General features: G+C 37.5%; 1 protein-coding gene across 1 annotated transcript in view; it reads left to right on the top strand.

Annotated features, from left to right (window-relative positions):
* Positions 1-26,118, top strand: part of Prkn (parkin RBR E3 ubiquitin protein ligase) — a 992,623-nt gene that overhangs the window by 176,580 nt on the left and 789,925 nt on the right. The window contains exon 2 of the mRNA XM_042689760.1: positions 22,203-22,366. Within this exon, the coding sequence (XP_042545694.1) occupies positions 22,203-22,366 (164 nt within the window). The remainder of the gene's footprint in view (positions 1-22,202; positions 22,367-26,118) is intronic.

A 26,118-nucleotide genomic window follows, 5' to 3' on the forward strand; every position in this document is an offset into this window, starting at 1 on the left:
GTTAGTAAATCCAAATGCTTTCACTAATAGGACCAAGTTGTAGTGACCCAAATAAAAGAACATGCACACAAAAGCATGTGTTCAGTTTTTTGACAAAATTGTGACTTGAGGGCTGGGAAGGTGGCTCAGTGGTAGAATGCTTGCCTTGCATGCATGAGGCCCTGGGTTCGATTCCTCAGCACCACATAAGCAAAAAACAAAAAACAAAACAAACAAACAAACAAACAAAAAAAAACGGAAATGGCGCTGTGGCTCAAGTGGTAGAGTGCTAGCCTTGAGCTGAAGAGCTGAGGGACAGCGTCCAGGCCCAGAGTTCAGGCCCCACGACCGGACCAAAAAAAAAAAAAAAAAAAAAATTGTGACTTGATTAGTCTATAATTCACAATTGTTTGACATTAAGATACTCCTTATTATTTTATCATGACCTCATTTGGTAAAAAACAAAAACAAAAACATAAAACCCCACAGTGATCAAAATTATTACTTAAAGTGGCTTAAAGACTAATAGGTAATGAATTTTCCATCTTCATTTTATGACAGATGTTGCTGTCATCATGATACATGACAAAAAATAATGCAAATTTGTATCCTAGTGAGATGCCAAATGCAATGCTCATTCATTTTAATACAAAATATATATTCTCAACAGATAGCATCTACCTTTGACTTCCTGCTCAATAGAAAAATTATAAGTAAAAAAATCATTTTTAGAAGAGCTTGGAAACTGAGTTAATTTTAACAGAAACATTGAACTCTATCCGGAATTAATTTTGTATTAAGTTAATAATAATATTACATGTTTTGAGAAGAATTAAGTGTCCTCAAGCACTCATTCTATAGACAAGAATCATGGACTCATTATAACTTTGTAACATGTTTATTATTGTCTGAATCAATATGCAATTGATTAGTTTTGAAAGCTTCACTTTGTCATATACCTGACTGCTTAATCCTATAAATTAGAACTTTTCTATTTTAATTCTGGTAGCCCATCAGAAGGTTGTGTCCTCCATCACCGTCTAACCAGAGGGTAATAGATGCGGTGTCATCTTTTTTGATGGCTTGGTATATCACCATTTTGTGTTGGAATTCTAATATGCTGAAGATGGGAAATCCTGTGGACAAGATATAGGCACATTTAAAAATGTATTTCATTTAAAATTCCTTTTTTAAATAAGTTTTTTATTGTGAAAATACTATACAGAGGGGTTACAGTTACATGAGCAAGGTAATAAGTACATTTCTTATCAAGCATTGTTGCCTCCTCCTTTGTTTTTCCCCTACCATCCCTGCCCTCCCACCTACATGACTACACTCCATACACCCTCCACCAAAGTTGTAAAGTTTGTTTTTCAACATAACGTCTTGTACATCTCATTGTTGCAACAGGTCTATCTGTAACCCTACTTAGGCAATTTGTGTTTTTTTTTTCCTTCCTCTTCCCAAATTATACCAACATCAAATACAGTGAAAACGGATTATACTGCTGGGGAGGGACATACAAAGCAACAAAGAAATAACCTTATAAATATGTTAGAAAGAAAAAAATGAAAGAAAAAACATTTGAATACTTATCTTGGTGTTCATTTCACTTAACATCAACTTTTCTGACCTTGTCTGCTTGACTCAGAGATATGCTAGTTATTGCAAATAAGGGAAACCATGGGACCTATGTTTCTTTGGGCCTGGCTTACTTCACTTAGTATAATTTTTTCCAAGTCTTTCCATTTCCTAACAAATGGGGCAATGTCGTTCTTTCTAATGGAGGCATAGAATTCCATTGTGTATATATACCACATTTTCTTGATCCATACATCTACTGAGGAGCATCTGGGTTGGTTCCATATCTTAACTATGGTAATAATGCTGCAATAAACATAGTCGTTGCTGGTAGCTTTAGTGTGGTCTTGTTTGTGATCATTTGGGTAAATGCCCCAAAGTGGGATTGCTGGGTCATAGGGGAGCTCTATGTGGAGTCTTTTGAGGAAGTCCATACTGCTTTCCAAAAAACCCTACTGCATTGTTGGTGAAATTTCTTTCTTTTTTTTTTAATGAGTGTTTGACTCTGTTCTTGTCTCTTCACCCTTTTCCTTTGTTCCCTGTGTGTTGTTGGACCTCTGATATCCTATCCTCCTGAATCTTCAAGCCCAGCTCTTCCTAGCATGACAAGTTTTCCCTCTCAGGCAGCCTTCTTCCTGCTATGACTCCTGAGACTTCTGTCCCTGCTATCATGTGGTCACAGGTCATTTTGTATTAAAAGCTGTGTGAACCACCCATCTATATTTCCTAACTTGCAGGGGAGGTGGGGTGTTCTGGAATATCTTTCCTGTTTTAGCTGGTCTCTGTCTTACTGATGTCACTCCTGGTCACCTGTATTATGGGTTGTGTCATGACCTCCACCCAGCCAAATCAAAACCTTGCCATACAATATGGTTGCCCAAGTAAACTTCCACGTTTGCAATGAAAATCTTTGAATGTAATTGTCTGTTATTCAAGCCATTTTTAAAATCTACATTTAGTAGCATTTTAAAAGAAATAGGATTTATTTATAAAAATTTATCTTTTATGTCAATTTTTCTCTGATTGTTAGAATACTGAATTTACATTGTAGACAGACTAGAAGGTCATGTTTTTAAATCACGGTAGTGAATAGCCTCCTACCTCATTTTTCCCCTCTTAATCAGTTACCTTTTCTGAAGTTGAAATGGAATGTAATTTTTTTTACTAAAAATTAAATTAACTAACCAAAACAAATAAGAATAATTGTTTCTAAACAAAAATGAAAAACATTTTCACAATTTATTCATTCAATATGTACAGACAAGAATTAAACACCTATAGGTTACTGTTTCTGACAGGTTAGGGAAGTTAGACATATGGGATGCCCTAGATGTATTATTGGAAAATAAATAAGATGTATTATTCTGGCTTATCTCTGCTTTGTCATTCTTAACACTGGGTTAAGATGGATATTTCCCCTGCGGTATTGTGTTATGTAAATATTTCTGTCGTTTATTCTTTCAAAGATATTAAATCATTTGAATAATATTGTTTCAGCTTCATATGAATGAGAAAAGGGCTTTTTGTTCCCAGCAACACAAACAAACCAGTGGTCCTGGAATCACGACATTACCTTTCAAATGTCATGTTCTAATTACACTGAAGGGAAAGATGTGGGCTTGCTTCATTAAGTTAATGGATATTAAAACTAAAGGTTAGCAGGTATCCGTTATTTCTTTTCCCATCATAAAAAAATACCGGGACTAGGTTATAAATCTTTAATTGTAGATATAGTTTTGCAAATAATATACTTAAGGAATAGAGAACCTTGGTATTACAGTGACCTGAGAAGGCAGGGTACGTCACTTGCCACCTTCTATCACCGCGTGTCTGGCACCTGAGTTTCAGGGCTGTTCTCATCAGCCCGGTAGCCATTGGCCACACCAAAGTCAGTTCCAACTGAGTCGCACTGTAGCTATAAAATACACAGCATATTTTTTTGAGAAAAGAAATCACAGTACATTCATAGTTTTTATCCTAATTAAATGTTGAAATGATAGTACTTTGGCTATATGTAACCTATTAAAATTAATCTCTACCATTTGTTTTATAATATGACCAAAGGCAAATTTATATTGTATTCATGGCTCACACCTGTACCTTGCATTATCATTGTAGGGAAGGAGATGAGCTGTGTTGTGCACAAATGCCTACTCTGTATTTGGGCATTTCAAAATCATTATATCGAATCCAAGGCTTAGAGCTGGCAAATGTAAGAAAATGCATTTAGAGCAACCTAACTCATATTGTGTTCAGTAGATAACAAGAGTCAGAGTCATTAAATTGTTTTCTCTGAAGGCAGTAGTTTGGTCTAATGCTTTTACCTAAAAGACAAAATATGAGACATCATGTGTGTGCAAACAGAGTAGAAATTGCTTTCCAATTTTTGCTTAAAATCATTATGTCTCCCTACTGGAAATATCCAGTTCTGACAAGCAATTAACAAAGATGTAAAACTTTCACTTTCCTTGATGAGAAAATGACCAAGGAATTAGTATTTTGTGAGAATACATATGTAAATGAACTGAAAATTATAAAATTAAGCAACTATAAAAGGGAAATAATAGGCTTTATATTATTTATGTAGGACTTTCTTTCAAGGACCTGAGTAGAAAGGACTAAAATATAATAACCAGTTTCACAAGGAAATTGTAAAAATTAATCTAAACCCTTACAAACATAAGCCAGCCTGCATTCAAAGTAACTATGTACTCTAGCTACGCTGATATAATTACTTTGGGAAAACACTATTGATGTTACAATAAATTTGTATATGTCTGTGTGTATAATATTAGTCAGTGCGTGTGTTCCAAAAGTATCTAAAGCTTTTATTATAAAATTAATAAAGTTAAATGAGAACCTCTTTGTAGTTGAGTAAATAAGCAAATTCTAAAATATGACATCTGTAGGATTTTGTGTAGTACCTATCTGTAATATGCAGTTATATACTACTGGTTTGCCTTACAAATGAAATAATTTTATCCTGAAACCATTATAAGTTTCACCCTTAAATGAAGGGCCACACAAATTTCTATTACGTGGGATCTTACCTTGTTCTGAACAGCTTTAGAAACATCATCTCAAATTGTAATTAGTCTGAGAAATAAGAAGTTTGGAATGTCCTATTCTGGGGTGTAACCAAAATAAAAATTCTAAGGATGTTTTTGTATATTTAAATCAGTAAGAAACCATTAAATGTATCTTTGTTGAGTTTCCCTGCATTTATACAGAAGGCAAGCATCAAAAATTTCTATTATTGTCAATTGGGTTTGCATCAATTGCGCTAACAAAACATAGAAATCCATCCTTCATCGTGTTACCACGTTCCCAGAACTGACATTTAATGAAGACAGCTTGTTAGAGCTTCTTAATTCTAATGACAACCAAAAAAAGATGACTCCAATTCCAATTAAGTGATTTACTCAATCAATTCCCAAAACATTAGTATTTTAGTAATTTTAGCAAATAATAAAATGAATTATAAAACACAACTTGTAGATTTTTATACTTCTCTATAACTTATAAATTTCAGTAATGAATCCTGCATTTATTTTATAAATTTAAAAGTGGAAAATTTTAAGGTATAGGAAATCAGAGTGAATGGAAAGCATTAATGTGTAAATTTGTAAATGGCTAATTGTATTTTGTTATTAATTTCAGTGAATACAAGTGTAAATTATTTTGTAGTGGTGGTGAATGAAAAAAATAGATTAGAGATGAAAGGATAAAATGTAGCAGGGATAAAATCAAGAGGTGGTAAATGTCTCTCTAGTAAATTTTAACTTAAAAAAATACACAAGGGTCTCAACTATAGCTTTGCCTCACACTAGCATCAATTCATTTTTCAAACATGAAGAGTGGTTAGTGTTCTGTGCTTATTTTTTATTTTGTTTCAAACACTCTAGAATTCAAGCTTCCTGCCAGTAGATACTTTTGCCTAATTAAGTTCATTGTAGTGTCCATGATAGCAAAGCAATGCCTAAGAATAGCAGAAATTAGTAGAATGAATGATAATTCACCCTTCCTATTTGCATCACAAATGGTAAGATCTTAGCTTCTAAAAACCTGCTGTTGGTTGATTCAGTGTTCAAATCACAAATATGCTATGTCTGCCAAGAAGATATCTCAGAGACCTTGGTTGGGAGACCTTCCCCTGATAGAGAACTTACTTGGGATAATGCTGACTGATTCTTGACTTCACTTAGCGTGAGTCAAAATCCCCTTTCTTTTAGTTTCCTAATACGTGCACAGAGGTCATGCTTATGTATAATGGGCCTAATGCGCTTCCACTTACCTGCTCTTTGAATATTTGAGAACAGTTAATAGGATCCTCCATTGTTTACCCACCTTTACCTAATATAGAACCACAGTTTTTGCAAATTCTTCAATAGTATGTCTTTTGGCAATTCCATTTCCTACAGTAAGTAGCAGAGGTCCTTGTGATATCTCTTCTGAATACTTTCTTACAGTCTGGTGCATCTTCCAGACAAAGAGAGTGGGGTCAGTGTAGGATTGACTGCTTCCTTATGAGTACACCAGAAGCTCAAGATAGACATGATTCTCTTGATCTCAGCGTCCAGAGTAACTAAGATTACAGATATGAGTCACAGGTGCTCCGCCTAGCTACTTATTTCTTAAACTAAGCAAATAAACTGTTTGTTACCTTTCTTAGTAATCTTAGTAATGAGGCATTAGCCCAATCTATATAATCTTTAAGCAAATATATGGTGTTAAAAAGGAAAAATGAAAGGAAAACTAAGGTTGTTCTATTCTGCAGGAGAAATAGATGTAGTAATGACTTATGGAAAAGCATTATATCGACCTTAATACCTGAGGTATAGGTGAAATTAACCATTAGCACATAAACAATCCTCTTCCACCGCCTAAAGACACATTCACGCACATTTCACTCTGCACTGCATGATATAAGGAGAAAAAGAAGAAGCCATGGAAAATGTTGTTTTCCTAAAATAATCCGTCACAGTGGTTGCTTCATCAATTCTATGTATACACTTCCACATCACCGGCAAGGGTAGTAACTATTTCTTCAATCAATCCAGAAATAGGAAGCTGGGCATGCTTCTTGATGATCTTCTGTTATAAGCATAAAAATATATACCCACAAATATGTCAAGGAAAGAAAAATATGGGTGGTTCTGGAATTTTCTTTCAGCAGTAGCTATTATTTGAAGTTGTCATCTTAAGAAATAATGTAATAAAAATATTGATGTACAGAAACACATTAAGATATATTAGTCACCATATCTACAGGGGTTTCAGGTAGGAAGAGAATGGAACTAGAAACTGTGCATAGTGTTGTGGAAATATCTGTTAATCTCTGACATATCACTATATGCATCCTGAAATAATTTTAGTATATTTGCAGAAGCACATAAAACCTATCAAAAGCGTAGCCATGAGTAAATTTTTGTTTAATATGTTATATAGTGGCAAGTGTATGCAAGTGAAGTGAGTTTACTTTTTACCTGCTGTTAGCACTTGGCAGTATTTTTATAATTAGTATAACATTAATACTTTCCCTCTTAAAATTTATTTAAAAATATAACATCATTTAACTAAATAATACATACAGGAAAGAATTCTTTTGCATCTGGATATCTTTGCACTTAAGATATAATATTCCTTTGCTCAGCATTTATATTGATACCGTTTTATGAGACATAAAAACACAAGTTTACTGCAGTTTGAAAACAGTGGTACACATCTGTTGTTTTTTATATTTAAATGAGCAATCATTTCTATATAACAGAAAAGATCAGAAAAGTGTGGGCCTAAGAAATCTATTTTTTTAACTAATTTCAAATCACACTGAACTAACCCTGAATTTTTAAAAACAAAAAATTAATGAATCTACCACCGTGTGTGAAGGTAAAGAAATTGACCCATGTGGAACAAAAAAGGTATTTGTTCTGTTTGAGTGTGATACTAGCTAATGTCCTGTGAAACTTGTCCCCCTGCCGCCTCTGCTTATGAGATGACAAAGCCAGAGCCAAATTGCTACCACTCGTGCCTTGCCAGTTGCCCCTGTTATTTCCCCTTTCACAGAATTTCTAACACCAGAGACCTGTAAGTTGTGGATCTTTCATTTGTTGTATACAACCACACTCGGTTGTATATGCTTTCTCTAATCCTTTGCCCTTTCTGTATACTGCCCGAGGAAGCTTGTACTAGTGAACAGACAATTCTGAAAGCATGAATTATGTGATGTTTAAATATAAAACTCTGAGCTACATGATGACATTGTGCAGCCTAATAAGTTGCTAACACACACATGGTTAAGATGACAGAATAGACCTTCTCATGCTTGAGTTCTCTTATCATGAAAATAAGCAATTGAAATATCTGTACTTCATGTGGTGAGTGGATTTTTTTATATTATTGAGGGACTAAGTAATTTTAGTTCTAATGGTAACTTAATATTGAAATTGAAGGCCAATTTTATCAGAGAATAGATTATAGCTTGATGGATCACAAGCGAAGACTGGTAGTAAACGGGGATGGAATTTCCCTGTAAATTTGTACACGTCTTTGTAGTTACTTTTTGAAGCAGGTTAATAATATTAATCATTAAAGACATATACATATATAGATAAACTTAAATTCTGCTGTGACTATTCTCCAGAATTCTATAGGTGAGTTTTAGAGATGCACCCATCAGTTGAGATGGTGTGGACATGAGTTTTAAAGTTTGCTCTACTATGTATAGAAGTGCTATATTATTTGGTGGGAATTGCCTAGAATTTTAGAATAATAAAGTTCAATGTTTGCTCAAGACAGAAGGTAAAAAATTTAGGACAAGTGAATGAAAACTTAGAAGTAGAGAATGAAACTCTTTCCAACTAACAGAGTGGTTTCCAAAATTCATTTATTTAATTAATTTATTTATTTTTGGCGGTCGTGGGGCTTGAACTTTGGGTCTGAGCACTGTCCCTCAGCTCTTCAGCTCAAGGCAAGCACTCTACCACTTGAGCCACAGTGCCACTTTGGTTTTCTGAGTGGTTTATTGGAGATAAGAGTCTCACAGACTTTTCCTGCCCGGGGCTGGCTTTGAACTATGATCCTCAGATCTCAGCCTCCTGAGTAGCTAGGATGACAGGCATGAGCCACCGGCGCTGGTTCAAAATTCATTTAGTGATTGAGTGTCTCTAGATTTATATAATAGAAGATTTCTGACTTTCATATATGGAGATATCTCAATTTGGATTAAACACTTAAGTATCAATAATAGTATTTTCATCTTTTAATCAGTACAAAAATTTTTTTCAAGTAGAAAAGAGAGAAAAAACCCTTACTTTCTTTTAGGTTGATGGACGAGGAATTAGGACTGTGAGTTCCTGTTGTTGATAAAGTAGGCATTCCACAGCTTAAACATGGCCTCATGACCTCATCTCAAGAAGGACATGATAGAAAAGAATTCTTTGGTTAAAATAAAGACTTGAATTTGATTTTAGCCCAGAGTTCTTTTTCTAAAGTATACTTTCTGGAGGTCCAGAAGAGGTGGGAGTAGAAGGGGGAGGGAGAAAGTAAGTAAAGAAAGAAACCTTCAGGTAGTGAAAATGCCATAGAAAACAAGATACATTCAGATAGGGGAATTGCCAGGCCAGAGACCTGGTGAGCAGCCAGGGCACTCTGAGGTCCGAGACTTCCTCTCCCTACAAGCCAGTCACACGCTCTTCCACGAAGGTAAAGGCAGGAGACGCCTGGGTCAGGAAGGGGAGCTTGTTGCTCAGCAGTGCAGTGGCCACATGGTCAGCTTCCTCCAGGCCCTGCTCCATGGGACAGGTGCAGAGCGAGGGTCAGGGAGCTCTGTACTTATAGTAGGGGGCATTGCAGGAAAGGAGCCCAGAGCTTTTTAAAAGACACAGTAGGCACACCTGCCCCGTGTTCAGGAGGAAGCAACATCTCTGCTTCCAGGATAATTGAAGGGAGAGCCTAGCAGAGGGAGACAGGCAAGTGCCTTCTATAGAATGATCTGCCAATAAGAAGATTTTGGCTCTATCTTTTCTATTATAAAATGTTGATACAATAAGAATTTAATAGGAAGGCATTTTCCCTGAGTAATCTTGACCAAAATGTCTGTTATAGTTTCCAGGTTTGCAATCATTTGAGATGGGTTAACAGCATTGCCCTCATTTAATAATAGAAGAAAGTGCAGTGATGAGAGGTATGATGCAGAACAGACCCATGGAGAGACTTTGTGTTAGAACAAGTGCTAACTTATTCAAAGAAGAGTTTTAACCATATGACACTAAAGAAAATTTCCATTTGACTCTTAAAATTACTTTGCAGACCTTCATACTTTTGTTCAGTGTTAAAATCTGGAAAGTACTGAGATGACTGTCAAGGAGCAGAGTTGTTTTCACAGATGGACCTGTAGAACTGTATTTCATAAGAAGGCAAGATACACACCAGCCGTTACCCACTAAGATCCTGTTGATGAACTCTCTCTCTCTCTCTCTCTCTCTCTCTCTCTCTCTCTCACACACACACACACACACACACACACACACACACACTTCAAGTTGGAAAGGGCCTGGGATTTCAAAGTCAATCAATTTATGTAGTCAAACTAGATCTGCCTTAGCAAGAAGCCATGCACAATTATAGCTAAAGCCAAGTTAGTTATATACGTTTGTAAATCAAATATTGGCCTCAGGGTAGTCATATAGTCATGAGCACAAAACATTCCTTAGAATATCTTTCTATTCAGAGTATAAATACATGGAGATTTTGACATTTTCTTTTGGAAGCAAACAGTAGCCAGGATGGCTTGGGTTTGTTAACGTAGTCTTAATAGTGAAAGATGAAATATTCATGGAATAGAAGACATAGCCTGTTAAAAGTTTCACTGCAGCTAGGTGCTGGTGGCTCACAGCTGTCATCCTAGCTACTCACGAGGTTGAGATCTGAAGATTGCAGTTCAAAGCCAGCGTAGGCAAGAAAAATACAATTAATCACCAGAAAACTGGAAGTGGTGCTATGGCTCAAGTGGTAGAGTGCTGTCCTTGAGCTGAACAACTCAGAGACAATGTACAGGCCCAGAGTTCAAGCCCCACAATCAACCAAAAGATAAAAATAAAAAAGAATTCACTACAGACCTCCAGAGCGCTTACATTCCTCTAAGTCCTACAGTTCTCTGCTATTTACTACAACACAGGATCCTACAGTACTGATAATCTGTGGCTACTGGAAATGCCTGGTTAGCAAGAAAGACAATGTTTAGCAATGAACATTCTCTACCCTGGACATTTCTTCCCTTTTATAGTAATTATAAGTTTTCTCTATCTCTGAATATTTTTTAACTCCTCCAGATTTTAGCTACTCCCTGCTCTCTATTCTCAAAACATTTGGTGTATGGCACACATAACAAATCCTCCGAATACAGCAAATACCATATTTTTGTACTGATCTAAAATTCCATCTTAACATCTCTGTCCCCAGGCTGTGTTATTGAATCTTGTGACATAAGTTTTTTAGCACCATGGCTAGCGCATAGTTATTTATTCTGTAAATATTTGTTGGAAGTTTGAATGAATGAATTTTAATGTCACCAGCAATTTTGTCTGAATCTTGTTAATATTTTTTTCAGAGCATATGGGAATTAGAACAGTGTGAGCAATTCCAGAGAAAAAATGTATTAATTGTTGAAATATACATCTCCTTTAGTTTCTTATTCCATTAGCACTATTACTTAAAGCACTACAAGGCATATCAACTATGAGATATTTAATGACAAAACTGCCACATTATAAATAAAATACATAAGGCAAAGTAATGTTTACAAATTTTGTTCTCATGATTTTTTGTTTCTAAAATGGCAAAAATAGGAAGGAAGCATTCATTGATTTGCTTATCCTGAAAGAAATTAGTATTTTTTTTTTTTGCCAAGTACCTTAGTGACTGATATATAGAGATTTTCTTGTGGGACAGGCAGAAAGAACAGCATGGCTCTATGGAGATACAACTCACTTATTATATTATTCATACCTTTATAGTAAAAATCACTGAGCTTGTACACTTACATTATTCAACCATCATTGATTATTTTCATCATCTACAAAAGAATCCTTCTAATTTTTAACAACAAATCTTATTTTTCCCAAATACCTTTCACTGCCACCCTAAGTGATCACTCATGTAGTCCTGGATCTATAGGTTTGTATCTCCTCAACATTTAATATGGTGGGGCTAGGAAGGTGGCTTAGTGGTAGAGTGCTTGCCTCGCATGCATGAGATCCTTGGCGCCATTCCTCAGCACCACATAAATAGAAAAAGCTGGAAGTGGCACTGTGGCTCAAGTTGGTAGAGTGCTAGCCTTGAGTTGAAGAGCTGAGGGACAGCGCCCAGGCCCAGAGTTCAAGCCCCAGGACTGACAAAAGCAAAAAAACAAAAACATTTAATATGAATGAATGCACTTTTTGTGAATGCACTCAGTGAGCATAATGTTTTTATGATTCACACATATGTGAGTCAGTGTCTCATCCTAGACCATGAACAGATAGTATTCCACTGTGTGGATACATCCACATGTGCATACATTCATTTGCTCATTGATGGGCCTTTGGGTAGTTAAGAAGCAGCTCTTTGGCTTTTAAGGTTAGTGCTAAAAGGAACAGAACATGTATGTGCAAGTCTCTATGTGGACACAATTTTCATTTTTCTTGAGTATACACACAGGAATAACATTTCTATGTCATGTGGTAACTCAGTGTTTAATTCTGGGAAGAACTGTGGTTACTTTCTATAATAACTGTACCATTTACTACATTCCTACTGCCAGTGGATGAGATTCTAGTTTTTCCACATGTATAGCATTTATCAAGTATTTTCAAACGGTGCCTAAGAATAGGAGAATAATTTGATAGTGTTGAGAAAGCTCTTTTCCAATTCATTGTTTTGGAAAATGAGGTGGCTGCTAATAACGTTTGTTGGTATTTATTATATACAATGCATCAATCCAAGAATTTTTCATGTAATGCGCCATCTGGTCCTTGTAGCAGCCCTACAATATAGATTATTATTTTAACACTACATGAAAAGTTTTGTGAAGGGAGAGAAGAGGGAAAGGGAGGAGAAAATGGGGAAGGGGAGAGACCGTTTGCAAGCTCTTGTTAGAAAACAGCAGAAAAAGTCTGGGCTAATTAATTTTGCTCACAACTAGCAAGCTTCCCTCTCTCTGGGAAGAAACAGTGTAAATTGGGAATATTTAATAACAATGTATTTATGTAGTACTCGCACAAGCTTTTCCTTCAGATAGTCCTGCCTGATAAGCTATATTTTTACTATCCTTTTAGTCTCTTTTTTTTTTAAATTTTTATTTTATTTTATTTGAGTTTTAGTCTCTTTTTGATAAAAGCAAGTGAAAATGCAAAAGTGATGGAATTATTAATATAAAAATACCAAAGAAAAAATTATCTCTGAAAATTTTTCTCTGTGATTTGAAAAAAACAAATAAGCTGTAGAACTTCATTATTGTGTTATCTGCTGTTTATTTCTACATCAGCAAATGGCTGTTTGTCCGCACCTTGTTAGAGTTTGTTGTGTTCGTTCTTTTCCTTTTTCTTTCCATTTTTTTTCTTTTCAATTTTTGTGAAGTACTGGCTCTTGAACTCAGGGACTTGTGGTATCACTTGGCTTTTTGCGCTTCCATTGAACCGTATACACCTCCACTTCCTATTATATTTATTTCTTTGTACTTACCACCCTGGTGACTTTAGAGTCAGTAACCTTCAGATGCTCTGACTCATATAAAAATACTTGCCTTGAAAGATCATATACTTCTTTGCACAATTTTAAGTTGCAATGTTGACAAAAGATAAATATGAAAGTTTAAATAAGAAACAAGTAGGGCTGGGAAGGTGGCTCAGTGGTAGAGCGCTTGCCTTGCATGCCTGAGAGGCCCTAGATTCGATTCCTCAGTACCACATAAGCAAAAAGCAAAAAACTGGAAGTGGCGCTATGGCTCAAGTGGTAGAGCGCTAGCCTTGAGCTGAAGAGCTGAGGGACAGCACCCAGGCCCAGAGTTCAGGCCCCACAACCGGAGCCCCCCCCCCCCCAAAAAAAAAGAAACAAGTACATTCCTGTTACAATGTTTTCAGTACAATTTCAAAAGTATCATTTACTCTTTATTGTCATCATCTCAACAATACATGTAAAAGGTAATTTTTAATAGACTGAAATTGTATATTGTTCATGGTGACTTTATAAGACATTACCATTTAAATTATTCTTAAATACCTTTATGAATCACTTGAAATGACCCATTTTAATTCCTTCATATCGTAAGCTTTATTTCTAAGGGATTGTGGTATTGTTGATCTATTTATATATAAAAATTATTGAAACTATATAGAAATCTTATGTAATTAGTTAAATAATTCCTTTTTGACAAGTAGTTTCTAAACGTAAAATGAGATTATGTTATTATTAACTGTGCTTATTTTTGTAATTGGTAACATGTGTCTGTGGGAGAATATTACTTACTGCTAGTAGGAAATAGAATCAACTTCATTTTGTTATTCCTTTTCATTTTTAGTCATGAGCCCTTGTTCTAATAAGTAAGTACACAGGAATAGAAGGGATTTTATTCTAGCTTTCTTCATTTTATGTCTTTAAACATACAATGTAACAAAAATTACTTAATAATATTTTGTTGCAATTATTCCAATAATCAATCAACCCGTAACCCTGTGGCTCTATCTTTACTTTTGTTAAAAAAATTACCTTTTGAAAAATCATGGGAAAAAATTGTGTAATTCATCACTTGTTCACTTCCTGGGAAGTATATCAAACAGTTTACCAAGCCAGGTGTCAGTAGGTCATATTTAAAATCCTAGTCATTCAGGAGGCTGAGATCTGAGAACCTAGGTCTGGAGACAGCCTAAGAGAATGTCAGTTCCGATAATCAATTAAGAAGCAGAAAGCTGGATGTGCAAGTGTGGCTCAAGTGGTTGAGAATCAGAAATGAGTGAAAAAGTCATGCTAGAGTGTAAGAACCTCACTAGCCCCTCTCCCCACACATATACAAAGCACACTGTAACCAAGACTTTGACTCAATAACTTTTCTGAATACATATTATATATATGTATATATATGTATGTAAACATACATACATATATATTTTTTTCCTGGATTCACAACAGCCCAATTCAGTGCAATTCAAGGGATGCCAATGAAGTCTCAGATCAGCCATGGACATGTTTTGAGATGGGTTAAGCTTGGGGAATGGTATGTGAAGAATAGAGGTGAATAGATGGCTTTCCCTTCCACTGCTGTGTCCGTAGTCCATGGTGGCAGCCAGTGATAGGAAGGAGAGGGCCTGAGATTTCTGTTTCTTTTCCTTCTGGGTAAATTGGGAGCAAGCCACTTTCCTCTGTATTCATTTGAGTCTTCATTTTGAAGGTAGGAATAGTAAGAGCTGTCCCAATTATCTTTCAGTGCTGCTGTAAGGATTAGTGGAGATAATGTCTATCAAAGCACTTTGAAAATTGAAAGCTCTATCTAAATAGAAGCTATCATTATCAGTATACTAAAGTTACTTTACATCAATTACAGTGTACTTTAAAATATAGTGAAATAAAACTCCACTCGGAAAATTTGTCTTACTGAAAGAAAATAAAAGGTACATTTTTAACTTACCCAAACACTGCTATTATGCAATTGACATTACAGCCACCATAACTTTTAAGGCATATTGAGGCCTTAAAAGAGAGCCCCTAATTATTGAAGTTTGCAGCGTGCAATGTCAGGGCCCGGGACCTTGTGTTGGAGGCCTCCTCTACTACTTGGGACAAGACCACAGTCCTTCAAGTATTCATTTACTCTTCAGATACACTCTAGGGAGTTTGGCCCAAGATCTGCCTCAGGATTCCTGGTGTTTCCTACCATGTTTCGATTACGATGTTTGAAAGAGAGTCTAAGTGTTTAACCCCGGCTAGCCTTGAACTAGTGCCATCTCTTCTCTGCTATCTGCATATCTGGGGTTGTAGGCCTGCGCCACCACCCCAGACTCAGGCTGTCTTTAACATGATTTTAAAGATTTTCCTATGTTTATTAAATAATTTTCACAGAAATCTTATGAACTAGGAATTTTTATTGCTTATGACTTTATTTTGTATGCAAGTTCTGGGACTTGAACTCTGTCCTGATCTCACTTACCTTTTTTGCTTATGGCAAGCGCTCTACTACTTGAGCCACACCTCCACTTCAGCATTTTGCTGGCTAATTAAAGTAAGAATTGCTCAGATTTGTCTGCCTGGTTTTAAGCTATGACTCTCAGTTCTGAGCCCCCTGAGTAGCTAGGATTATAGACATGAGCCACTGTAGCCAGATGAAATGGGAATTTTTGAGAGACAGAATGAGGGAGAGTAACTGTGTGATACTGTTAGAAGTCCAAATGGTCACAAATTCCATTTGAATCTTGCCAAAGAAAGCAGCTGACTCTAAGCCATAGATGAAGACCCATGCAAACAAAATGGTTACAAATTCCATTTGAATCTTGCCAAAGAAAGTAGCCAACTCTAAGCCTTAGGTGAACACCCAGGCAGTGGTGCTGGCTGTGGCTCGGGTCTCTCACCTCCTAGGAAGCCCAAGTTTCTTAACCAGTTTTTGTCGCCCACCGGGGAGGCACCTTAACACCTACATACATACATACATACATACATACTACAAGTGTGGCAAAAGGAGTCACTGGCCCCTCTCATATCTCTATATTGGGGAGGAGTGGGAAGGTGGAGAACGTGATTTTTGAGCTCCTTCCTGTCTTCAAATGTGAAGGGACAATCTGAAGTAGGTTTTTGTGCTCTAATGGTTTTATCTTGGGATCTGTGTTGTATGATATTAGTATTGCCATTTTTGCTTTCTTATGATTTCTTTGTGCTTGGCAAAAAGAATAGGTACTTCAAATATGTGTCTTTATATTTCAACTGCAACACTTTAAGACAATGTACAGTCTTCATTGCAGCCTTTCTGATAGTCTCTGTCCATATAGTTGGGTGTTGGTTGCATTAAAATGTAATGTAATTGTTGAGATGATTACTTTGTATCTATAACTTTACTATACATTTTTCTTTTCATCCCCTATGTTTATTACTCATTTCCTGACTTTCAGATGATTATTTAAAATATTTTTTAGAACCACAGAGATTAACCATTTAATTAACCATATAATTTCAACCTAGTATGTGCAAAGTTTCCTTGGTGTTTTCAAGATGTGACCCTTACCCTTCACTTCCAGTAGTTTGACTCCCATGTCCCTTGATAAACATGTAGTCATGTTTATCCTTCTTAGTGAAAATATGTACATTTGGTTTCTTCATCACATACTTAAAATTTGGGGGCATTATTTCCCCTAATGGATAACTCTCCATTCTTTTCTCTCTTTTCTTTATCTTCTCTCAGTCCTCTTATCTATGTATACTTAATATATGTTGGATCATATATATATATATATATATATACATATAGTAGCTATTTATTTATTTGTTTGTTTATGTCTTATATTGGAGCTTGCACTCAGGGCCTCATGCTCTTACTGAGGCCCTTTGCTCTTGCCTTGCTCTTCCATTGAGCCAGACTTCGGGTCCAGAATTTTTTCTCATTACGTGGAGATGGAATCTCAAAGACATTTCTAGGCTAGCTTGAAACCGCGGTCCTCAGATCTCAGCTTGTTGAGTAGCTTGGATTATAGGCATGAGCTACCACCACCTAGCTTCTTTTACTCATTTTAATCTCTTTTATATTATTCTTTACGAAGACTTTTCTCTGTCAACTCCATTTGTTTATCAAATGTATATAATATATTTTTATTCTAGATTTTATAGGTTTAGTTTTTGAATTTCCATGTTCCATTTTTGTGATTTTTTTTTCTCTACTCACTTCTTTCCACTTATTGCTTCATTGAGGATAATTATTGTTTTTTTTGAGGATAGTTATTGTAATTGCTTTGAAATTTTATCTTCCAAGTTAGAGCCAATTCAAGGTTTGTCTTAGTAGCTTTCCTTTTCTCCTGAGAATGTGTTCTATTTGTTGATTCTTTGAAATATTTGAAAAATTTGAAATTGTTTCACAAACATTATGGATTAATTTTTGGAGAATCTTTTTTTTATGTGCTTGACAATTGTTTCTTTTGTCTTTGGAAAGAATACATATATTTTTTGTCAGTAGTAGGTCTTGAATTCAGGGCCCGGCTGCTGTCCCTGAGCTCTTTTGCTCAAGGCTAGCACTCCACCACTTTGAGCCACTTTCAGTTCTCTGGTGATTAATTAGAGATAAGCTTTTCATGGACTTTCCTTCCTGGGCTGGCTTTGAACTGTGATCCTCAATCTCAGCCTCTGTAGTAGCTAGGATTACAGATGTGAGCCACCTGTGCCCAGTGGAAGCAATATTTTAGCTAGATTTGCATGGAAAAACCTCTCCCCATTTATTAGCATTTACGATTTTAAACTAGATCTAGTTTTTAAATGAATTTTGATATTGAACTGTTTTGGTTTTACTATTTACCTTACACCCAGTTTTTACCTCATTTACCCTCATACACTGTTATACTACATTTATTATTGTTAATGAACTAATGTTAGTGTATGATTTACTTACTGATGTCTGGTCTGGATTTGAATTATTTTGATTCTTACTGTTTTTCTTTCATGATCCCATCCAGGATGCATGATTACAGTTAATTATCCTGTGCAGGCCTGACTTGATGTTCCAGCTATCTAAGAATACTTCTTCACCAAACCTGAAGAGTCCTCAATTTCTTGTTGATTGGCCATCTATTTTATATTACTTTTATTCTGGAGAATCAATTACTTCTGACCAAGGGAACAAATGTCAACCATTAATTGGCTTATACCAATTCCTGAACTAATCATTGAGCTCTAGTATCAGCAGGATATAGTTCTGTTGATTAATTCAAATCACTTTTTGGGGAGTGTCAGTTACCTAAATCACATGACAAATCTAAATGAAGAAAAAATACAATAGGTTTTTGAAAAACAACCAGTATCATGTAAAGAGCATACACATTGATGACCGATACTACACTTAGTATTATAACTCAGAAAGCTAGACCCAGGTTGCTTCTTCAAGTGTTTTTTCTTTTTTTTTTTGGGTCCGGTCATGGGCCTGAACTCTGGGCCTGGGTGCTGTCCCTCAGCTCTTCAGCTCAAGACTAGCGCTCTACCACTTGAGCCACAGCACCACTTCCAGCTTTTTTTTCCTGCTTATGTGGTGTTGAGGAATCGAACCCAGGGCCTCAGGCATACAAGGCAAGCACTCTACCACTGAGCCACCTTCCCAGCCCCCTCAGGTGTTTTTTCTTATTCATGGAAGTATTTAGTTGGCCAAATACCTACTAGTTAGTTCATCTTTCCATCATAAACACATTGTATCTCAGATTTGCTGTTCAAAAATATTAATTTCTAAGTTTGCCCAAATTGAAATTAAGATTTACACAAATTGAAATTAAGCCTTTAATTTCTCTGTTTATAGAAAAACAAAGATTTAAAATTCTGATAATTTGAGTAGAATTTCTTGGGCTTTTTTGGGGCAGCTTTTTTCCTTTATTTTCTTTGTAGAAGTATTCCATGATAGGACCCCATAAAGGGAGCTTGTCAATTTAGCATCACATGGATCATTTTTAGGAAGGATTGCAGTTTGAGGCCACTTAGTAGGGTGTACAGGGGGGTTCTTGAAACCTTTTCTCAGTAGCTGGATACAGTGTCTAGCACCTATCTTCCTAGCTTCGTGGGAATCATAAACAGGGTAGATCAACCAGAGAGGAGGTTAGACCCTGTCTTAACAATAACTACATAAAAAAGGTCTGGATGTGTGGCTTAGTGGTATCCAGCAAGTATGAAGCCCTGAGCTCAGACCCAGGATGCCCCAAATAACTAAAAGACAAACAAACAAATAAAATGTTCTATTCACAGTTATAGAAAATGAGGTTTAGAACTGGGACCAGTCCTTGTCCCATGTCCGGCTCTTCACTTCCCCATTTCCTTCACGTGGGGGATGTGTTCTCTCATGCACTGAGCTTGCTGTGCTCAGAGTATACCTCAAGACTCAAAATACATTTGTGTTCCTTTGCCTCTGCTTTCAAAATTATGAAGTAAAATGAAATCTTCCTAGAAGCACAGCAGTCAAAGCACTGTTTTCTCTGTATTTGGTATTCCTTCATGAATTTTCTTTTGTCACATTCACTTCTTACTTTTTCTAGGTATTTTCCATGCTGATACATTATTTCGGATTTTTGCTCTATGTCTTCTATACTACCTGCTCTCATTTTGTTATCATTTTCAGTTCATCATGTCTTATAGCCATTGTTCCTTGTCCTTTTCTCTTAGCTTTGCATGGGAACTTTTTTACTATTGGTATATGTTTTTAATTTCATTTTCTACTTCTCATCTTTATAGGAAATGTCTGAATTATGTTGGAAAGACTTTTTGTTGCTGTTTTCTTTTATCCTAAGGAAAAGGCATGCGGACTTCCTTTTAGACAGGGTCTTGGGCTGCCTATTACACTAGAAACTGATGAGCTTTAGACTAAGATGGAACTGAATATGAATTCTCATTTCAATATAAAGAAGCTGATATCCTTAGGAAAGCAGTTACAATTCTCTGGGCTTTCATTCACTGCTGTGTATATAAGGACAATAATAGTAACCTGACTAGATCTTGGGGCCTTAGAAAAAGCAAATGCAAGTGTAATGTGATGTAGGTATTAAGTGCCTGATTATTATTGCCTAGTAAGTACTACTTTATTCTAATTAATTTTATTTTTAAATGTTTGTTTTACAATTGAATTACAAACTAGTCAACATTAATGCTACTTTTTAAGACAATGCAGCAATAAGCAGGTGATGGTAATATCTACCTTCCGGTTAACTTATCTTTTAAAGAATGTAAAATGTATATTGAAACACTATAAGTTTTATTTGATGTGTCCTATAACATCATCCACAGTTTGAAGTGTGTCGATTTGCTCCCCCCAAGTCTAGTAGAGAAGTAAGCAACTAAAGGCACATAGATGATTGATGAATAGGTCTTCCTAGCTGTTCATGAGGAATAACAGCATCCAGGAAGGATGGCAAGTTTTAGGAGATCTATAGAGAAAACACTGCTGGAGCCCTGAGTAGGCACATTTCTTGCTGGGGCTGATAGCATGAGGTCTGCTGAAGGGGTTACGTTTGAAACAGATCATGCAGATGGGCAGAATTCAGGGGTCAGTGAGAGAAGGCATGCACTAAAGCACGAGGTTGGAAACAAGATACAGTGGGGACTAATAAGAAAAGATACTGAAGCATACGTTTGTACCAGGTGAGAGAAGGCTTGGGTCTTTCTTCCCAGCGGAAGGGATGAGTCTTTAAAGGATTTGAATGGTATCAGGTCTGAGCTGTGTATCAATAAGGCTTATCTTGCAGAAAGGCTTAGGGCATTTTGTAAGAGAAGAGTGTGAACCAAGCAAGTCTCCAGTTGGGAAGATAATTAAGAATATGGAAAGGATTTAAGGAGAGCCTGATGAAGAGTGGTGGAAGGACAGCTGAGCAGCAAGGGCAGCTAGAGCAGTAGCACAAGGGAGTGTGGCCCACCACCCCGGGGTGAGCCACGCCATGGCAGGGTGGGAGGGAGGAGAGGTGGGGAGACATGTGACTAAGTCTGACAGAAAGAATGGTTCCAACAAGGGAAAGGAACACATTAGCTTTAAGAACAAAGGCAAATAAATGTCTCTGCAGATCCAGGGAAGCCTCTGGCCAGGTCCATCAAAGCCCAGAGCCCCGTGAGGGTCTTCCCTCCAGTCTATGAAGTAGGTTGAGTTTTCTCCTCTTCCTCTTGGAGCATGAACACATTGCCTTTTATTTTTATTCAGAGGGCGCCTTGGAGGGAGGGAGTTTGTTCTGGCTGTCAGAGCTGAATCTCTTTGATAAACTCCTGGGAATCTCACGATTCCAATCAAGCAAGTGTTCTGCTGAGTCCTTCAGTTTTCCAGGATGGATGTCAAAGACAGAACACAGGTTTGGTTTGCAGGTCACTGACTAATATATAAGAGAGAAAATCCCATGGGGGAATTCTGTTTGTTTGGTTTTTTTTCCCCCACACACTACTCTATAGTATTCAACTTTCTGTTATAAAAGAAAGAAATGGTATGCCATTCACAGAAGGTGGGTGAGGGGTAAGTTGGTTCAGAAATGTTGTGATTACTATTTAAGGGCTAGAAATAATGCTTTCTCTCTCTCTCTCCCTGTCCCTCTCTTCTCTCTCTCACTCTCTCTCCATTGCTCTCCCTCTCTCTCCCCCTCTCTCTCCCTCCCTCCCTCTCCCTCTCTCCATCTATCTCTCCCTCTCCCTCTCTCCCTCCCTCTATCTCTCTCTCCCTCCCTCTCTCCCTTTCTCTCCCTCCCTTCCCCTCCCTCCCTCTCTCCCTGTCCTTCCCTCTCCCTCCCTCCCTCCCTCTCTCCCTCCCTTTCTCTGTCCCTCTGTCTCTCTCCTTCCCTCCCTCCATCCCTCCCTTCCTCTTTCTCTCCCTCTCTCCCTCCCTCCCTCTCCCTTTCTCTCTCTTTCTCCCTCTCTTCCCCCCCCCTCTGTCTGTCTGTCTGTCTCCCCCCCCTTCCCATTATCTTGGTCAGTGTTTGTCAGGTTCAACTCCAGCCATGGTTTCCCAGTGGAGGTCGATTCTGACACCAGCATCTTCCAGCTCAAGGAAGTGGTTGCTAAGCGACAGGGGGTCCCAGCTGACCAGCTGCATGTGATTTTTGCAGGGAAGGAGCTTCCAAATGACCTGACAGTGCAGGTGAGTCTCCCTGGCAGAGCCTTCCAGGAATGCAGCCAGCCCTATTGCTGATACACCACCCAACATGCCAAGCTGACATTCCTGACTGAGATCTAATAGAATAAATAGTGCCTGGGGATTCCTTGAACTTTACTCCACACGGCTTCATTAATTCTGACCTTCTTAATTATGTATTAAAACAGCAAGTAGGAAGGATTGGAAGAACAACAGTGTGTGTGTGTGTGTGTTAGAGAGAGAGAGAGATTGAGGAGAACGAATTGAACTCTGATTAAATGTTTACTGACTTATAGGAACAGCAAGGCATAATTTCTGGCACTGTTCAATTTCTACCTTATTCTATTTGAATCTTAATGAAGAGGGCTGAAATGAATTGTTCCCAATCAGCTGCTCCCAGTCACTCCGGCTTGGTGAGGGATTTGTGACCCAACTGTGACCCCTGGAGGAGAGTCAGAGCTGCTGTGGTAGAGCATGCGCTGTGCCGAGGGTGAGCCGGGTGAACCCTGAGCTGGTGGGTTAGGAAGACCGGAGCGCCCAGAGTTCGCCAAAGTCCAGTCCTCCAAGGCTCGGTAAAATTGATGCTGACCAACCACAGCGTGGCTGGCCTCCGGGCTCAGAGCTTCCCGGACACCCTTCGGCCCATTCACCTGCAGGCAGGGTGAATGGTGGGCGGAGCCATCGGTGAGAAGCAGGGCTTTGTGGAGAAGACCGTGGGCAGGTGCAAATTCTTCCTGTTCCCAGGAGTCTGTGGGAGGAGGAAGGAGCCTGCCCCCTGGGTGGTGGCTCTGGTGGTGGGCCCAGGCCCTGAGGACACAAGTTCCCCTCTCTTAAATATAGCCCATCAGTTGCTCTCCTTTTCTACCTGTGTGGAGACCACAGTGAGCTAAGAGACTGCCTCTGACCCAGCAGTCCAGTCAGTCCTTTCATCCACACTATCAATGTTGCTTCTGGGCCCAGATATTTACCGCTCTGTGAACCGCTTTTGGAACCTGAGGATACAAAGAAGCTATGGAAATGCAAATCTTTCCTTCATTCTTCCTGCTTCTCCTGCTGCTGGTGGTGGGTAGCACTTTGTGAACAAACTGCTGTGCTTTGCTTTTAGGCAATTTGTTTTTATAAGGGAAGTGCTTGTGCTAAAGAAATGTTTTGATTTTTTTAAAAATTTCAGTCAATTAAAAAGCTTTTCACAGTATCTGACAACCTCTAAATCCAAGACTATTTCCTTCACAAATAAATGATTTTTAAATTGCTCCTTGAATTCAAATACAGTGTATTACCAGAACTTTTAGATGCTAAAGCTCCTCCTCTCTACCATGTAGGCTGATTAGTGAAATAATTCAGGATTTCATTTTTAGTTTGACTAATTGTTACAGAGGATTGATTTTACAAACACACCTACGCATATAATACTTATTGATTTAAGAGCTTTTAACTTGACAAACAACTTATAAACACTCCCAGTGTTCCAGGCTTCTGGGAGGTTGGAGGGGTCCAGCTGAAAAAAAAAAAAAGATAAAACTCAGCCCATGTCTTCATGAATGGAACTCTGAAACCAAGAGAAATGTTAGATTTGAAATTGCCATATTTATAGGTAAAATCCTCAGCAATTTCACGTGGTTCCACCTAGTAGCTATAATTCATGGGTTCCAAGCATAATTGTGACTGAAAAATTAAGAATTGCGAAGTTAAAGGTGGAGAGATACATCTGAGTAGAGTCACCCAGAAGGGCCTCATGGACCAGCTGAATTCAGGTAAGATTCATGGGTGGAAGGCAGAGCACGGAGTGGTTTGTGAAGGAAGGATAGGTTCTTGCTCTTCTGGAATGTAGAGACGATGTTGAAGACTGTGTGTTTGAGACTCTGACAGAACATTGACTGGCTTAGAACTGTGGTTTCATTTATGGAGAATAGTAAGGACAGTGGGAAGGATAGTGAGTTTTTCTGCCTGATGAGAACTGGTGCAGGCAGGATGTGTGTGGAGAGGTCTAGGAAAGGCCAAGAGAGAGCAAGAGTTTCTGAAACAAAAAGCTTAGCAGAAGGTTGGAAGAGACAGGAAATTTTAGCAAGTGAAAAATTCGCAAACTGAAAGAACAATAGAAAATACACAATTTGAGGAAGGGGGGGGGCGCAGAACAGAAGCTGAGAAACCTTTGGGACTGTAACAGAGCACTTGAAGTTTGTGTCATGGAAGTACAAAAAAGACAGGATGAAGTTAGTCAGTGCTAAAAGAAATAATGGCCACACAAACATTTCTCAAAACATATGGACTGCAGGGTAATGAAGGTGAGCAAACCCCTAAACAGAAAAGTCCAAAGAAATCTAAGCCAACACAAGTCATACTTACATTTGTTAAAACAAAAGACAAAGAAAAGTATCTAAAGCCAAAGAAAGTGGCAGTGTCTGTAACTGCAGCTGCTTGAGAGATAGAGGAGGATTGTGAGTTCAAGGCTAACTTCAGCAAAGTTAGCAAGACCCTGTGTCAAAAACAAAATATAAACAAAAGAGCCAGGGATGTACCCAAGTGGCAAGGCCCTGGGTTCAATCCGTAGCACAGAATAAATAAAGAGAGAAATTATATCTTATGCCTGGAGACTAAACACTTTGACTGACAGCAGGTTTCTCAGCAGAAATCCCAAAGGCATAATGGAAGTGACATGATATTTTTCAAGTGCTAGAAGAAAAGAACTGTGGGAGCAGAACCCAATGAGAATATTGTTTAGGAATGAGGTAGAAATGAATGCATTTTTCAGATGAAGAAAAACTAAGAATTTGTTACCAACATGCCAATTAAAAAAACAAAACAAAGCAAGCTACAGAGAGTTGTTTTAAAAAGAAACGAAACAATAGAAGCAACTTTTCCTCTGGAAAGACAGAAGCAAAAGTATGGGTAAATACTAGAAACTTTCTTCCTCTTGATTTTTTCTAAATTGTTTTTAAGGTTTGTAGCAAAAGTTACAAAACTCTTTCACATAACTAAGTGTAGAGGAAGTATTTTAGGGAAATATTTTATAAACTGATGTAAGGAAAGTAAGTTTGTAAACCTCAGGTTTACCTATAAAAGACAATTATAGTAAAACATAACAAGTTATGAATTACAGTCATAGCTAGAGAAACCACTTAAGGGTACTAAGTAGATAAAATCTAGTAACAACATCAAGTGCTAGTGAGGATGTGTGGGCCTGAATTGTTCATACATTGCTAGTGGCCTATAAAGTAGCAGACACTCTAGTAAACAATGTGGTAGTTTCTTAAAAACAACAACAACAACAACAACAACAAAAAACACTGAACATGTATTTCCCACAAGGCATAGTAGTAGTCACACATTTGGTTATTTTAGACAAGATTTATGTGTACACAAACACCTGTACATAAATATCTACAGCATGTTTGTTCAAATTAGCCCAAACTTGTAAACAACCCCCATGTCTTCCAATGGGAGAATGGATAAGCAAACAGTGGGATATCCATACCAGGAATATTACTGAGCAAAGAAAAAAAGAGCTGTCCATTCATACAATATCTTGTAAAGGCTGTTATGCTGAGTAAAAAGAGCCAGCAGAACAGGTCACATGTTGAGTATTTTTATTTCTGAGACACTCTTGGAATAACACAATAATGGAAATGGATTGCAGATTAGTAATTACCAGGAATAAAACCAAAGTGGCAGCTGGAGGTGAACGGTGGCTGTGTGGCTGTGAAGGGAGCAGGAGGGACCCCGAGTGTGGTGGGCATTTGAAAGACTGTTGCTGCTGA

This window comes from Dipodomys spectabilis, unplaced genomic scaffold, assembly GCF_019054845.1.
Source record: "Dipodomys spectabilis isolate Male_0828 unplaced genomic scaffold, ASM1905484v1 ptg000126l, whole genome shotgun sequence".
Lineage (NCBI taxonomy): Eukaryota > Metazoa > Chordata > Mammalia > Rodentia > Heteromyidae > Dipodomys > Dipodomys spectabilis.